The 16931-nt window shown below is 42.1% G+C and overlaps 1 protein-coding gene across 2 annotated transcripts in view; it reads left to right on the top strand.

Annotated features, from left to right (window-relative positions):
- Positions 1-16931, top strand: part of DCP1A (decapping mRNA 1A) — a 35943-nt gene that overhangs the window by 11407 nt on the left and 7605 nt on the right. The window contains exons 4-9 of one of the 2 annotated variants that reach the window (XM_080996812.1): positions 3806-3872; positions 7444-7567; positions 11180-11290; positions 13062-13811; positions 15346-15402; positions 16587-16805. In XM_080996812.1, the coding sequence (XP_080852938.1) occupies positions 3806-3872; positions 7444-7567; positions 11180-11290; positions 13062-13811; positions 15346-15402; positions 16587-16805 (1328 nt within the window). Of the gene's footprint in view, positions 1-3805; positions 3873-7443; positions 7568-11179; positions 11291-13061; positions 13812-15345; positions 15412-16586; positions 16806-16931 lie in introns of both variants that reach the window. The other variant, XM_080996811.1, reaches the window with a different exon arrangement.

Raw genomic sequence — 16931 nt, 5'->3', positions numbered from 1 at the left:
TGTGTTTGATCAGGGAAGAGGAATGGATCTTTAGTAACTGCTTTAACTCTGCCTTCTCAAGAAAGATAAGGAGTGGGACTGCTGTTGCTATTTCTGTAGAGAGAAATGGTAAAATTGCATTTAGGGTGTTTATAATGGAGTTTAAGTTGAGGGCAGCCAAACATGTAGAATAGTGTGGCGCAATGAGCTAATGTGTTAAACAGCAGTCACTTTCTTGTTCTGTTGCAAAGCAGTTATCTCTTTTCTGTCTTTGATAGCTAGCTTTGTTCAGGACAAATCCATTAGTACTTGGCTTTGACACCCCCTTAGACATATGTTTTCTTTCACCGTGCTAATAACTCCAGATTAAATCAAAGACTCTTCTCTCCTTCCTTCCTTCCTTCCTTCCTTCCTTCCTTCCTTCCTTTCTTTCTTTCTTTCTTTCTTGGCATTAGCTTTAACAGGGGTCAGCAAACATTTTCAGCAGGAGGCCAGTCCACTGTCCCTCAAACCTTGTGGGGGGCCGGACTATATATTTTGGGGGGCGGGGATGAACAAATTCTTATGCCCCACAAATAACCCAGAGATGCATTTTAAATAAAAGGATACATTCTACTCATGTAAAAACACACTGGTTCCCAAACCATCCACGAGCTGGATTTAGAAGGTGATTGGGCCGGATCCGGCCCCTGGGCCTTAACTTGCCTACCCATGCTTCAAAACCTTGAATTGTTACACCCTGTCTTTTATAAGTTATACTACAGATGGTAGTTGTTGCTACTTTGCAATGAATTCAGCTCATATTATTGGTCTTACAAGTTTTCCCTTGAGTTAAAAAATGTATGTGAGAAGATGTGACTTGTATTTACAGTGGTACCTCGGTTTATAAACTTAATCCAATGTGGAAGTCTGTTCTTAAACCGAAACCGTTCTTAAACCAAAGCTCACTTTCCCTAATAAGGCCTCCCGCCGCCGGTGCCCTTCTACCATTCGGATTCTGTTCTTAGACTGAGATAAAGTTCGCAAACTGGGACACTACTTCTGGTTTTGCGGAGTTCATAAACCGAATTGTTTGTAAACAGGACTGTTCTTAAACCGAGGTACCACTGTATTATTATGATTTATTAAATTTCTATACTGCCCTCCTCACAGGGCAGTTTCCAATTGTACATACCATAATAACAAACAAAAACAGTACTGTACCCACCCACCCCACATACTTTAAAATGCCAGAGATTGTTGAATTAGCCAAGGGCCTGGGAGAAGGAGAATGTTTTTGCCTGGCACCTCAAGATATGTAACGGCAAGCCACCACAGAAAAGGCCCATTTTCATGTTCCCACCTTCTGGACCTCTCGTGGAGGAGCCACATGAAGAAGGGCTTCGTATGAGATGGTGGTCCTGAGCCATTTAAGGATTTATAGGTGAAAACCATCACTTTGAAATGGGCCTGGAAACTGATTGGCAGCCAGTGCAGTTGGACCAGGATCGGTGTAATATGCTCAAACTGTCTTGCCCAAGTGAGCAACCTGGCCATTAAACTCTGCTGCAGCTGAACTTTCCAAACTGTCTTGAAAGACAGACTTACACATATAATTGTGTTGCAGTAATCTGACCTAGAGGTTACCAGAGCCTAGATGACATAAGTTGGGCATATCCAGATAGGGGTGCAGTTGGGCCACCAGCCAAAGCTGATAGAAGGCATTCTGTCCCACTGAGGCCACCTGAATCTAAAGTGACCGCAGTGGGTTCAGAAGTACTTTCTAACTGAGTATTATTATTTTTTTATGTTTAGGACACAGCTATGAATCAGTTTCCTTAAAAGATAGTTTTGCATTGCAATAGTCACCTGCTTTCAAAGATTTACCGTATTTTTCGCTCCATAGGGCGCACCGGACCATAGGGCGCACCTAGTTTTTAGGGGGGGGAAATAAAGAAAAAATATATTCCCCCCCCCAGCCCCAAAGAGCAAAGAAGCCAAGACAGTGAGCGGGATCCATCCCGCTGGCTGTCTTGGCTTCCTCTTTAGCCATGCTCAACCTCTCCAGCCGGGAGAGGCTGCGTCGCGGCTTTGGCAGAAGCCAAGACAGCTGCACTCCCCAGGCTGCAGGCTGCTATCCGCAAGCCTGGGGAGCGCGGGGGGAACTCCTGCCGCGCTCAGAAGGCTTGCGGATAGCTGCCTGAAGCCCGGGGAGCGCAGCGGGAATTGGCGCTGTGCTCCCCGGGCTTCAGGCTTCAGGCTGCTATCCGCAAGCCTTCGGAGCCCGGTGGGAACTCCCACCGCACTCAGAAGGCTTGCAGATAGCTGCCTGAAGCCTGGAGAGCGAGAGGGGTTGGTGTGCACCAACCCCTCTCACTCTCCAGGCTTCAGCGAAAGCCTGCATTCGCTCCATAGGACACACACACATTTCCCCTTCATTTTTGGAGGGGGAAAAAGTGCGTCCTATAGAGTGAAAAATACGGTAATATTTCACAATGCTTAATGGAATCACATCTCCCCATTTTTATTTAAGAATTTGTCCTTTACTGAATCCCAATTTTTGTTAACTATGGTTTAGTGTTTTGTGTGAATAGAGCCAGAATCTCTTAACACTGAGACCTGGCCACAAGTTTCCTGTTCCATGGAATTATGGGCCTGCTAGCTTGATCCAGTTCCCTAAAGCTGTTCTAATATATATTATATCTTTTTTAGAGTCCACAGTTATTTCAAATCAGATTACTAAACTGGGCATCACTCATCCTGCGTCTTCATTTTGTCTCTACCCCAGTAGCAGAGCTACTCTTCTTCCTGTTCCCATGCGATGGTTTTCTTAACAGTGCCTTTTCCTTTGTTTATTCTGCTTCATATCCTTTGCTTCCTTTACCCATCCTCTCTTGGGACTCTGTTATTTAGCCCGTTACTTACTTTGTCTCTTTTCCTCCGGCTGCCTTGCCTCCTGACCTTGAGTTTCCTTCTTGCTGGATCCTTTTTACTACTTTGCAAGAATAGAATGAAGGTTTATAGCCAGGAAGGTGACATAGAAAGGACTCTGTATATGCATGTCAGATGAAAGGCTAGAAGGAAAAGGAAAGACTTATGCAGTCTGACAAATTTCTGGTTCCTTTAGTTTAGACCTTTTCTTTTTCACTCCCAGGGCAGAAAGTGAAATATACATTTTTAAATGTATTTAACGCTTATACAAAATTCTCTTTTGAGTTAATGTTGTTAACTTCATTTTAATGGTACAAGCATACACATACCTACTCAGAAGTAAGTCCCACTGAACTAAATGGGACTGGTACATCCAGTTAACTGTATAACGTTAAATCCAAAGTCTAATTTAAGCTGCTACTGACTTCTAAGTGAATGGTTCATAATTATCATACACATATCACTGGGCTGAATGTTATGTTGATTTGCACTGCACTTTGGGTTCTGCACTAGTCTTAAGTGCTCATTTTATCTGACCTGCCTGTAATTTAACCTGTCAGATCAGGAGCTTTTTACATGTAACCTTTTTTTTGGCCTAAGATTAAAGCTTTTGCCTGGGAACAAGATGTTTGTTTTCAATATGGTTGTACATATTAAATTGTTCACTAGCAAGTGTAATACCATAACCTAACATCTGTTTTATTATTTGCTGCTCCTGTTTCCATGAATATTTGAAATTACCCAGTAGAACTGCTCATATGTGCATAAATCATTTTAAGTACAGAATTTGTAATCTATGCATCCTGCTGTTTTCTATTTGAAGATATTCTGTAATCAAAATGATATAATAATAATAATAATAATAATAATAATAATAATAATAATTAACAGTCTTTTTTTAAATACCTTCCTCAAGTGTCAATTTACAGTATCTGGTTCTATGACAAGAATGACTGTCACCGAATAGCAAAACTCATGGCAAAGTAAGTATCTCATTTTTTAAAGCAACTTTGTGTTATTGCTAGTTTGCATTTTATAGCATTTCCTATAAAACCATGTATCTTTGCCAATATTTGTGCCGTCAGTAAAAATTCATGTTAACTTGGTTTGCAATGTACTGCTTAATTTTGTGCTTAGAATAAAGGCCATTTACTTTCCCTGTTTGCATGCAATGCTAAGCCAAACTATGTCTTAGCACCCAGGCAATGTGATGTGAGCTCTCTTATAGTGCATGCAAAGTCAAAATATCTGGAGGATAATGCTATATCAGATAGCCCTGGTACCTCCAGTATCAGACACTACATGCCTCTGAATACTAGCTTATTTGATGGATGGATTAATTTGTTTAATTAACTTTCCCCTCCCCCATTTCTTCCGAAAGAAGCCTAGAATGGCAAACAGCAAGTGAATAAAACAATTTGATACAGATTCAGACTAGACAAATCCTATTGCTGGGGATCACAGTCAAGAGAGCACTGTTGCCCCTGTGTCCTGCTTGTGGGCTTTCTGTAGACACCTGGTTAGCCACTGTGAAAACAGAATACGGAACTTGATAGGCCCTGGGCCAGGTCCAGCAGGACAATTCTTTGCTCAAGAATTTATAATAAACTGGCTCATTTTTATAATTGTAAAGTAACAGAATTATTGAACGGGTGCGATCCGTTTATTCAAAATGAGTGAGGAGTTGCAGTGGATCACTGTACATAACACTCCTGATTCTGCAACCCAATGCTGGGTTCAAATTCTGGTCAAACCAATGGATAAGAGTGGGGATTAGATTTGTGCTGGAGAGAGAGGGATTTATACCAAGTAGTACACGATCCCATGGCTACCAGTTTTTTAACCGTGGTTACAATGTTAGGAGCATTACATCTGCATTGATCCACTGATGCAGAATCCAAATACTCAGATCTGAATCATGCAAATTAAGATCGTCTGTGCCAATTAGCGAAGGTTTGCCTCTCTTCTTGTTGTGTAATTTGGTGGCTTTATCGCAGCATGTGCCCAGCATGCCCTCTATATTACCTATAGTAATGTCATGTCTTGGAGGACAAACCACACTTATTTGGCATCAAATAGCTGCATCAGCAAATACTTTAGAGCTCAGAGAACGGACCACTCTCAACCCTCTCCAGGGAATTTATTGGTATTTATGATCTTCTGTTTCTGTGAGTTTTTCATTCTAGACTGAGGAAACATTAATGTAATGATGGAGTAAGCTATTGGGAGTTAACTTGCCCTAGCATCCTTTCATGGAGAAGATATGGCGTGATTGACATATTCTGTGATTGTTGTGATATCACCTTTTGGCTTTCCCATCAGCTGCCTGTAATATAGCCTGATGCTTTTGACATGGCATTTCCTGTTCTTAATAATCAAATCTACTCTCACTGCAGGAGACTAGATTAAAAAAAAAAATCACTACTCCATCTCATTGAAGGTTACTGTGTGTTAATTCAGGTGGCTTTGATCTAACCTGTTTCAGGAAAGTGGACCATTACGTTTTTAGCAGGCTACCATGTAGGGACCAAGCACTGGCTATTCTGAGCCAGAGCCTAGATCTCCTGCCCCTTTCCCTCCCATTTTAAAAGCTTTGTTGAAGGAAGCTTTGTTTATAGGGTGACTGGATGCCCTCTGAAGCAGAGTGGTGTTGATACCCAGCCACCCATCATCTTAAGCCACATCTGCATTATACATTTTTAAAGCATTATCATACCAATTTAAATAGCCATGAGTTCCCTCAAGAATCCTGAGGGCTGTAGTTAAGGGTGCAGAGATTTGTTAGGAGACCTCTATTTTCCATTACTCAGCTACAATTCCCAAAGTTCCCTGGAAAGAGGGAGTGATTGCTACCCTGCCATGGTTCCCAGGATCCTTTAGGGGAAGCCATGACTATGTGGTATGATACTATATTAAATATATAGTGCAGTTGTGGGCTCAACTGCTGAGAGGTATCTATGTTTATAAATTAGCATCTCCAAATATTATGCATCAGGGGTGCCATCTCATCCTCAGGATGGTGGGTGCCTGCCACTGCAACACGGGCGTGCGACGTCACACACTACATGCAGGCGTGTGTGACATCACATGTCCATGTTGCGGCGGTGGTGGCTCCTCTTATTCCTCCTCTCCGCAGCCAGCGGTGCACTGTTTTCTGTGGGGAGAGGCTCAGACTCGGAGGCAGAGAGACTCTGCCTCCACGTCCAAGCCCCACGCCCTGGAAAAGGATGCCTCGCTCACTGGCTGCGAGAACGGAGATGAACTGCTTCTCTCTCTCAGAGGCAGCACCGCTGCCACCTGCTGGCTTTTCTCATTGACTTTGTGGTGGCTCAGCCTCCATAAGTCGTTACTGTGGGTGCCCACGGCCCCCTGGAGATGGCTCCTATGTAATGCATATTTGGGTCATGGGCTTGTGCCCTGATCCTTTAAATTTCTAGCAATGTTCCTGCTCTGGACCAGTGAGAGAGGTTATGGTAAAATAATAGTCTCCTTTAAAACACACACACACACACACACACACACACACACACACACACAAATTGATATACCATCTTTCTATGCATATGTACACTGAAAGTTACATTTAAAACAAAATAAATGTGACAATGTAATCAACTGAAATCTAAAGGGGTTAGTACAGTATATTGCAAAACAGAAGCAAAACAAACCTTTAAAAGGCTCTGACTAAAAATGCAAGTTGAAATAAAATAGTCTGTAAGTGTGCACTTGAAAATAGGCCATGAAGGGATCAGACATAGCTCTCAGTGACTAGACTATATCATTTGTATTTCTTTCCCTCTAATCTTATTCTTTCTTATACAGAATTTTGCACACAAACACACCATCCAGCTGATGAGAATCAGGCTATTCCCATAATGCACTTAGAGCTTCCTGTGATAATTTGTGCCAAAAAATGTCATTCTAAACTGGGCTCTATTGTTCGAAAATAAAACATTTTTGTAGTAGTGGCTAATAAAGGACTTTATAGAGGAATCTCCTGGTGTTGTTTTTTGATGGGCTGCTGCTGTATTTCACACTGTATATATTGTACATGTCTACAAAAGTGGGAAATGTTCACATGAAAAGTGAACTGGGGAGTCTTGGTGACTGAGCACATTTACAAGTAGCCCAAATTCAAAATTCCTTCAAATGCGCGAAAGCTTTTTGTTTGTATAAGTGATCTGCTTTTTTTAAGAAAGTACATTTACTCCTCCTACTACCTTGAGAATGGCCTAACTTAGTCATAATCAGTGGAATCACAGGTGTTGGTTTACAGTATTACTTGCTCCCATTTACATGGCTTTACTGTTAGGTTTTCTAAATGCTGTACAAAACCCTGCCAGTTTTGGGAAGTAGAAACCAGCAATGAATTGAAATTATAAAATTCAGGTTTAGAACGTATAGCTCTGTTGGGGTTAAGATGTGCACAGAATTCATGAAGCATGTATTCAGTTCAAAATATGAAACAAACTGCTTCTATAGTGAATGGTGTGTTTTGCTGTACATTTTTAATAAAATCTAATCATATGCTGTTTTCCCCCTCCTCTATCATAGAGTAGTGCAAGAAGAAGCTCAGAGATCCCAGCTGCTGTTCCAGGACAGAAGAAGTGTCAGCAGGATTAATGGATGCACTGATATCCTAGAGATGCTTAGCAAAGCTAAGGTTGAATATGAACAGGTAAGGAAAGTATCTGTATTAGAAATCAGAGGTCAGACTTGCATTACATATTTTAGTGGGAGCCAAAATAAACTTGGTCTACTTTTGCTGTTGGATGGTTATCCCTCAAGGATTTCCATTCATTCTCTTTTCTTTTTCTAATAGTAAGCACTGGCAAAATGGGGCTGTCCTGCCTTGTTTTTCTGAGAATAACTGGATTTCCATTAATGTAATTTTTGTGTGTCACTGTACATAATTAGGCTTTTGAAATTTAATTTCAATCTCAAATGGCTGCCTTTCTGGAAGCTGAGATAAATGTCAATGGAGGTGTTGCATACTATTACTCAAGGTTCATGTTCCTTCTGTGCAAACTTGATTATATTACCAACAGTCCTGGAAAAGTGGGCAACAACAAAGTTGCCTGTATTTTAGTATCCCCCTAGCACAACTTCACACTCTAGAAACTTTCCTTACAGTCTTCAGTACTATAATACAGTCTGTTTTCTTTCTCCTTACCCAAACTTGCTGAAGGAGAAAGAGTGAGCAGTGAATCATCATAGGCAGTGCATGGCAATATTACAATGCCTCAGGGCATGTTGAATCATGAAGCAAATGGCTAAGGGCTTTCATCTATCCTGGAATACCAATTTTAGACACATTGGTGTTTATCCAAGCTAGAATAAGTTGCTGTACCTTTTAAAAACGAAAACAGTAGCCTGTCATGGTTTATAAAATAATGGTGACATAATCTGTCTTGGCTCTGACAGTATTGACTGAAAACCATAAGGAGAAACAATGAGAGAGAGAGATTTCCCCCCAAGCTTCTGTTTTATCTGGGAGAAGGGGCATAGTTATGTGAGTTAAACATGCAAATATGGTTTTGCCGTAGTATTTTACATCTGATCAGTTTAAATTTCTTCGTTCTAAGTTTAATGCCTTCCCAACCTTCACCTTCAGTAGTAATCTATCTATATAATGTAGAGTTCTCTAGCTCACCCTGTGCCTTCTTAATTGCATTGCACCCACACATCCATTACTGCCTAGGTTCTATTAACTATGGCAGTCTCCCCACCATCCCTCCAACTCGCCTGTGGTGGGGTGTCCAGTCCTTCAGAACGTGTGCACCGTGTACGTCTCATCTACTTCCAGCCCCCACCCATCTTGTTCCCTCCCTACTCAAGGAGAGATGTTAAATGAATCAGGTAGGACTAGAGGTAATAAGAGACGAGAGAATTAGCAGGTACTCATTGATTTTGATTTTTTTAAGCTGGTGGAGTAGAATAAATTAAGAAAAGGAGCAGTTTCAATGAGTTGGGTCCAGGGTATCTCCTTCCATTTTTTGAAAGAGGCTTGGATCCACCAGGAGTTCCCATTCATGGATGAGAAGATGACTTATGGCAATTTTCCCATGAAGCCTTATTCACCACCTGCCACACTTTTCTGAAGGGTCCCCTAGTGCTAGAGTACACCTTTCAGGGAGTGACGGGAGGAAGGAGAGGTCATTGAAAATACTCCCCCCTCCCCCTCTTCATGTGTGGAATGTTTTGTGGCCACAACGCTGTTCATGGGATTTCTCAACACAATTCAACAACATTGAGACATTAACATTATTATTACTGTATCTACATAATGGAATAAAGAAAACCTTCACCTTCTAATTTTCTGCTTTCCATGCTGTTAAAGACAAAGGAGAAGCCCAGAAATAATTTGGCAGTCTTAATCATGTGAACCATTCTGGAAAATATGTCTACTTGTCTGTCTTGTAAACGTCATTGTAAGCTAACTTTCTGTCTAAATCTGCATGCCCTCTTTTCTCTTGGGGTCTAATATGAATAGCTTGGACAGCCTGAATTGAATCACTTGATTAAATGTATACACCATTCTGTACACTCAGGGCAGGTTGAATTCATTATAATGCTGCCTCTTCCATCTGTGGGAGGCAGGGACTCTGACTCCACATTCTTGCACATACTTTGCATAACTCCTCCAGCTATTGAAATGTGCCCTAAACCACAGCTATCCAATTTGGTTTTGAGAGGTGATGCTTCTAAATATGCAGATCTGTAAAGTACCTGTTTAATGAAAGAAATGAGAGGGAAGCTTTAGAAATAAACTCCTGGTATAAATTGAATTAGTGTTTTATGCTGTTTAGTTGTGGGTTCTTTCTGTTGCTGTGTCATGTGTCTTACACATTATTGCTCCTAATTCTTTTAATTGCATGCTTTTTCAAGCATGTGTATGTTTTTATGTCATTCCTCTTACTAATTCCTTGCCAATTATCTTGAGTCTATAATAATTATAGATGAATTTGCGTTTTATAGAAAAATCTGCCTAGTACAGTCCAGATGGATCATAAAATAATCCTGCTGTGCAGCCCACATGTGGTGGGCAGAGAGTCGGCATGAGAATGGGTAGCCAGGAGTGAGAAAAGAGCTTTGTAACTGCCTGAGTGATTTAATATAGGATTCTAAACCAGCTTTATCTTTCATGTACTCTCTGCATCCAGTCCGTATGTGAAAATGAATGAGTTTGGTTAGTGGGTGGATTCTTTTTTTAAATAGCTAACTTTTCCCCTCCCTCTTCAGAAAGATTATAACACTTTTTGTAACCTGGCATTAAACAAGCAATGATATTTTGGGATCGCGTTTATAAACAATGAAATTGGGCTTAAATTCCTTACCAAAATGTTAACCACACTAAAAGTGCAGGAAATTGGGGGGGGGGGGGACAGGGACACAGCAGAGAGGGTATTGTCAATCTATGTTGTGAATTTTAAATCTGTAAGGTAAAGTAAATCTTTACATATTTATCGAAAGTTGTAGTGATGTGGCAGGTTTCCATTGCTGGCCATGTTTGCAGCTTGCAGCTTGCTACAGTCAGCTTAACTTCCTTGTGTTGATGGTCAGCTCATAAAGCTTGAAGCTTGTACTTGGGGGAAAACTTTGCGTAAGGTAATATATCGACTGAATTTTTTCTCCAGCAGCAGCAAAGACTGTCAACTTCAGCTCTGTTGACTGCATCATAAATGGCACACTCAAAAGATTTAAACTGGCAGGTCTCTTGAACCATGAAGCTGAATCATCACTTTATTTTAGTGCTGTTAGTACATTTGCCTAATGCCTGGAAACATGCTGGACTCATGACTGTTCTAGCTAATTTTATAATTGTTCTGTGTACACCTTGGTGTGTATTTTCACAAGTGTAAGCACATCTACCCTTTTAGAGGACGTGCACCCAGTTGTATAGCTGTAAGAGATGTTTAAAAACTCTGTTGCGTAGACATTCTGTATCTTCTCCATTCATTTGGGTAACCCAAATGGCCTGAGTCATGCATTCTTGTCTAGCTGACAACAGCTGGGAGAACTGTTTGGGTTGAAGCTGGGTGATGCTGGCCATAATGTTTAATCAGCTTCTGATCAAGTTGTGCCTTTAGCATGACACTGGCAGAACTATCATAGGATTGTGCAATGTGATCACCACAATATTGAATAGATAGTATGTTGTGAAAAGCGTAAAGTTCAGAGAGAAGAAGAGCAGGTGAGGCAGAGATCTTCCTGGGAGGTTTATAGAGGGGTGCAAAAAATGAACAGGTCTGAGTGGGAATTAAAAACAATAATGCATTTTATTTTCTAGAATCAGAAGAGTGACCTCATTTGTTGGACACAACCAAGTGCAAACCCCACAAAGACGGAAAATACAGAGATTTCAGAGCATGGATCATCAATGTTACAAATGCAAGACCATGTATGTTCATTTTAAAGCACTGTGACACTACTGCACTGTTTTGTTACCTTTATAATAAGTGGATCATGGGGTTGTATCAAGTCCTTTTTTTCTGGGGGGGCACGGGGGGCGCATACCCCTAAACATTTTATGAATTCCAACCACCTTGGCCAGCTTTTGGCCCTCACTGGACATTGTAAGGCTTATCAGTCAACTAAACAGGAGCTTTGGCTAAGAAGTGAGACATATAGCCAAGAAAGATACTGTATACTAATACTGAAAATTGGTTGCAGGAAATAAGATGAGCAGCTCTTGTAGGTCTTGTGCCTGCTAATAGTGCCATCTAATGGAGAAAAAGGAGTGGTGCACAATTTAATCTTGGAGAGTCTCCTTCTAGAAATGGGGTTTTAGGGCCATTTTGTCTTACTGAAGCCACTGAGGGTTTTTGACAGATCTACAAGGAGAATGTTGGATGTTGGAAGTTTCAATTTTTAAATTGATGCAGTTGATCAGAAGTAGTCTTATCTGCCTTTTTGGCTCTTAATGGGGTTTGGGGTGCATAGTCCCAATTATTAGTATGGAATTGAAGATTAAAGTGAACCAGTGCTGTAAGATTCTAAAATGTTACACTTCTAGATCACAGGAGTTTTCCCATCCTTTTTATTTCTCTTTCTCGGCCACCTTTTTCCCTTTTATTATTCTCTTCTTTCCCTCCCTCCCTTCCTTTTTGGTGTCTTCTACTCTGGGCCACTATTGGGATTATACACACATGGAAGGTAATGGCTGGCTGGTGAAGGAGCCTGTGTGAGATGCAGGGAAGGGAAGAAAGGGAATCTCTCGGGTGATAACTGGAAGGGTCAACCCCATTCTCTGTGAGACAAGGGTTAAGATCTATTTGAGAGACGACTTTGCTATTTCTTTTTCTTTTCATTTAGATTTGTTTGTCTTTTATTATATTGTATTATGAAACGGCTTCCAACAAAATTATAATATAAATGAGTTTTGCAGTTCTGAAAGTGGCAGGGAGCTAATTTTCTGACCATGAAGATTTCCTTCTGTGCACAGGGAGCAAATAAATCCTTGCAGTAATAACACACAACCCCATTACTCCTCCATGCTGGAGCCCTGCCTTGTGTACAGTAACACACCATGCCAGGCAAAGTAACCCACTACCCTTTTGTTGGCTTTCTAGCAGCTCATTCCTTCCTATGCCCATATGCAGATCTTACTTCTACTTTAAACTCCTTTTTTGTACTTATCTACTATAGTTTGCAATCTTTACAAATATGAACTACTTATTTGTGAGGCGAAACTGATAATTCCTTGAACTATCATTTGGACTGCCATGAGATAGGATGGCGATATCTGTGTAGAATGGGTGAAGGAGTATGAAAATAAATAGCTTCTTGGGGCAAGTCTGCTTATGGCTCCATCATTTTTTTAAGTCACCTGATAAATCTTCTCTCCTTAAAGGTATTTGCAGATTAAAATGCTTTGCAGTTTTAAGGACACTGAAAAGCAGTAGGAAAACAAACTCTTACAATTGGGATTCCAAGAATTGGTTGTTAGCATACATTGTTTCATCGTGATATACAAGCATATCGTGCCACATAAGTATAAAAACATTGTTGATAAAACCTATGGCCCGTAATGAGTTTTTTTGCATGGCCCTACAACTTTTAGCAAGCTGTTCTCTTTTAAATTCTACACACTACCACTAATTTACTGGAGACTTGTCTTTGTATACATTTTAAGCTGATCTTCTGGTCGTTCTTTTTTTCTCTATTTCTAGCCATGCTCATCCATACCAAAACACCTAACAGTGGAAGAGTTATTTGGAACTTCATTTCCAAAGGAACACAGTACAGTTCCCTACTCTAATCCAGAGAGAACAAAGAAGCCCGACTCCTCATGCAGAGAGCACAATTTGCTCCTTCCTTTTTCATTTGAGCAGTCGACAGTGATCCATCAGCCTCTGGGGAAACTGGATGGCTCAAGCTTCAAAAGTAATTCTTGTACCTTATTGCCACAGGAGTGTATGCCGCCTTTACTGATTGCCTCACCTTCTGCCCCACAACCTGAAGTGAATAAAGCTCCAAACTATGCCGTACAGCTAAGCCCTAACCTTAATTCCACTCTGGCCACAGAAGCTCCCTGTGTGCAAATGCTTCAGAGCGGCAGCACAAACAATAACATGCTGCAAGTTATGCAGCAGGCTGCCAAGCAAATGTCTCCGCTTGTGAATCAGCAGCCGTCTGATATGAACCACGGTCCGCAGAACATCACTCCCAGTCAGAACCAATTCTTAACATCTTTGGCTGCAACCAGTACAGAAAGCGCTTCGAACATGCCGCTTGCAAATACGGATCTCCTTCAAAAACTCAGGTTGACCCCACAACATGATGTTATGCAGCAGTCGGCAAATAAAGCGCCAGTAGCGTCTAACTCCTCTTCTGCCGCTAGCCAGCTGGCGACCCCAGATCGTTTCAAAGAATCCCACACCAAACAAGCCCTGACTGGTAAAGCAATTCCACCTGTTCAGGTCAGTTCTCTTAGTGTATAATAAAATGGTTAGAGTGTTATCACACTGCTGTTCACAATAGAGAAGCAGGCGGGCAGCCCAGGTATGGAGGCAAGTGGGTGGAGCAAGCAGGCGGAGTGCAGCCCAGGTGAGCTGCAGAAAACCAGCTTCCCATCAGCTGTCCTGCTCTGCTGCCACTGCATGCCTCTCATGGCTTTTGCTATTCCAGCCTCATCGGCATGGAAGGCCATGGAGGGAAGTGGCAGCAGAGCAGGACAATTGCTGGGGAGCTGCCCCAGCTTGTCCTGCCTGTTCCTCTGTGGCTTGCCTGGGCTGCTGCCTAGGTGAGCTGTGGTGCATGGCTTGAGCGAGCAAAATGAGCAGGGGTTGCGGCTCCTAGTAAATTAATATATGTAGATTTCTTCAGCAATAAGGTTGATTGTAAAAACATTGGTAGGTTAGTGCTGTTAGCAGCGGTTCTCATGTTATTACACTATGTTATTTGAGTCTGAAAGTGCCAACACAATTTATTTCTTGCTAGCGGGTGAATTGGACGTTTGTATTGGATACTAGTCTTGTAAAGGGTGCTTTATAACGCTGTTCTGGCTAGCCAGTTACCGTATTTTTCGCTCCATAAGGCGCACCGGACCATAGGGCGCACCTAGTTTTTAGAGGGGGAAATCAAGAAAAAAATCTTATTTCCCCCCCAGCCCCAAAGAGCAGCGTACAGGCTGTGCGCAACCTCTCCCTGCTGGAGGGGTTGCGCGTGGCTATGTCACAAGCCAAGACAGCAAGCAGGATGGATCCCGCTCGCTGTCTTGGCTTCCTCTTTAGTTGCGCGCAACCTCTCCTGGCTTCAGCGAAAGGAACCTGAAGCCTCCAGAACACAGCGTGAACTCGCGTTGCACTCCGAAGGCTTCAGGCGGCTATCCCTGAAGCCTGGAGAGCGAGAGGGGTCGGTGCACACCGACGCCTCTCGCTCTCCAGGCTTCAGTGAAAGCAACGCGAAGCCTCTGGAACGCAGAGGGAGCGCTCCCTCTGCGCTTTGGAGGCTTCGCGTTGCTATCGCTGAAGCCAAGGAGCCTGCATTCGCTCCATAGGACGCACACACATTTCCCCTTAAGTTTTGGAGGGGAAAAAGTGTGTCCTATAGAGCGCAAAATACGGTACTTATTTTTTAGCAATGTTGGGTTTTCAGTGTTTGTCTTTAAAAGTGATGTATTGATCCAATACACTTTGGTCCAATACAGATGAAATTGTGTATCCGGCCAAAACAGTATTTGTTGATTATGTCAGTAGAGACTAGATGGTCAGAGAACTGTGCTTGAATCTGGAAGACCAAGTCTCACCTTTCCAAACAACATTGCGGTGAGGAGAAGTACAGTACGTAACCAACAATTTTGGTTACGAACTCATATAATAGGTTACCTTAGGTATCTTATTTAACAAATGAAGCAATAGCATGTGTATGCATTTTTTAAAGGGGGGAATGTAAGAAGAATGCTGGAATGCTGGATTGTTCAGATACTACGTATTTCTTTCTTTAAAATTGTAGGTTGCACAGCAAAGCAAGGAGCTTGAAACATTTTCACACCCCAAAGCTTTGTCAAAGGCAAGCCAAGTATGTATTTAAATCCTTGCATTGCCAGAGTGTCTTTCCCTGTCTGGATTTGTGCAAAGGCCAATTCTCAACAAAACCTGGTTCCATCCAGGCTGACAACCCAATGTGTCTTGAATCCTGATCCCTATCCATTCATTAGGATGACCTAGTTCTCCTTTAGGGGGCGCGGGTGGCGCTGTGAGTTAAACCACAGAGCCTAGGACTAGCCGATCAGAAGGTCGTCGGTTTGAATCCCCATGACGGGGTGAGCTCCTATTGCTCGGTCCCTGCTCCTGCCAACCTAGCAGTTTGAAAGCACCTCAAAGCACCTCAAAGTGCAAGTAGATAAATAGGTACAGCTCTGGCGGGAAGGTAAACGGCGTTTCCGTGCGCTGCTCTGGTTCGCCAGAAGTGGCTTAGTCATGCTGGCCACATGACCCGGAAGCTGTACGCCGGCTCCCTCGGCCGGTAAAGCGAGATGAGCGCTGCAACCCCAGAGTGGGTCACGACTGGACCTAACGGTCAGGGGTCCCTTTACCTTTTAGTTCTCCTTTACTAGTATACTCCTTCTGGAGACCTCCAGGTCTTGCAAAAATTGAAATATGCCTAGCCAACAATCCTTTCCCTTGAAGCTCATAAAACAATAATGCAATTGGCTGCTCTCTATAAAAGTGCCCAATTTTTCCAAAGCACATCTTAGTAATCTCTCATTTCTTTATAATATCAAGTTTATATGCTGGTACAAAGAGTCCAAGAAGGCATCAACAATTGTACTGCTATCCATATTATTGTAAATTGCTACAGAGTTCTCTTTGAGCTACCACATCAGTATGCCAGAATAAAAATTTGGGTTTATTATTTCCTGAAAGGCGTTGTGATCCAGGTTGGTCACAGTGGTTACTGTTAGCATCCATAGCTTTTGTGAGTCCCTTTCAACTTAAGCCGCTTCATTTCTGCATGCAAGTCCCTGCAGCTTGTATAATGTTGGAAGCGCCCAGGTCACATAAGAGTCAGTGAAGCAGCCGCTTCTTTTGCCGGTGTGCCATGGAGCTACATCACTAGTTCCTGCTATTTTAACTGGGACTTCAAACAGTACCAGAAAGGTAATGTTGGAAGAGGCTTTAATATTTCTAGATAGTTCTTTAAAAAGGAGGAAAAAAATCATCCCCATCTCATTTGATTTCTTGTTTTTGCAGGTTGCTTCCCCACAGTTTGCTGCAGCTACAACCACAATGGCACCTTCAGTCCTCTTGTCACCTAGTGTGTTCCAACAGTCAGCTATGAAGTCCTCCGACATCGAAAACAAAGTTGGTTCCTCTTCTCCTCTCACTCTTGGAGCAGTGGATGTTCCAACATTACCTCCGACAGTTCTTACTAGATCCCAGCTTCAAGAAACCTTAATATATCTAATAAAGGTACAGTCAGTGACTCATTTGGACTCTTGATTGAGAATAAAGTGCCGATTGTCAGTGGGTACCATAGAGAAGGTTAGGAGGAATAACACCGATAGGTGTGTTAGATCATTTAGCAATAAAAGCAGC

Source organism: Podarcis pityusensis, assembly GCF_964106645.2.
Source record: "Podarcis pityusensis genome assembly, chromosome: 2".
Taxonomy (NCBI): Eukaryota; Metazoa; Chordata; class Lepidosauria; order Squamata; family Lacertidae; genus Podarcis; species Podarcis pityusensis.
Note: the sequence above shows the minus strand (reverse complement) of the source record. Positions and strands in the feature narration are given on the sequence as shown.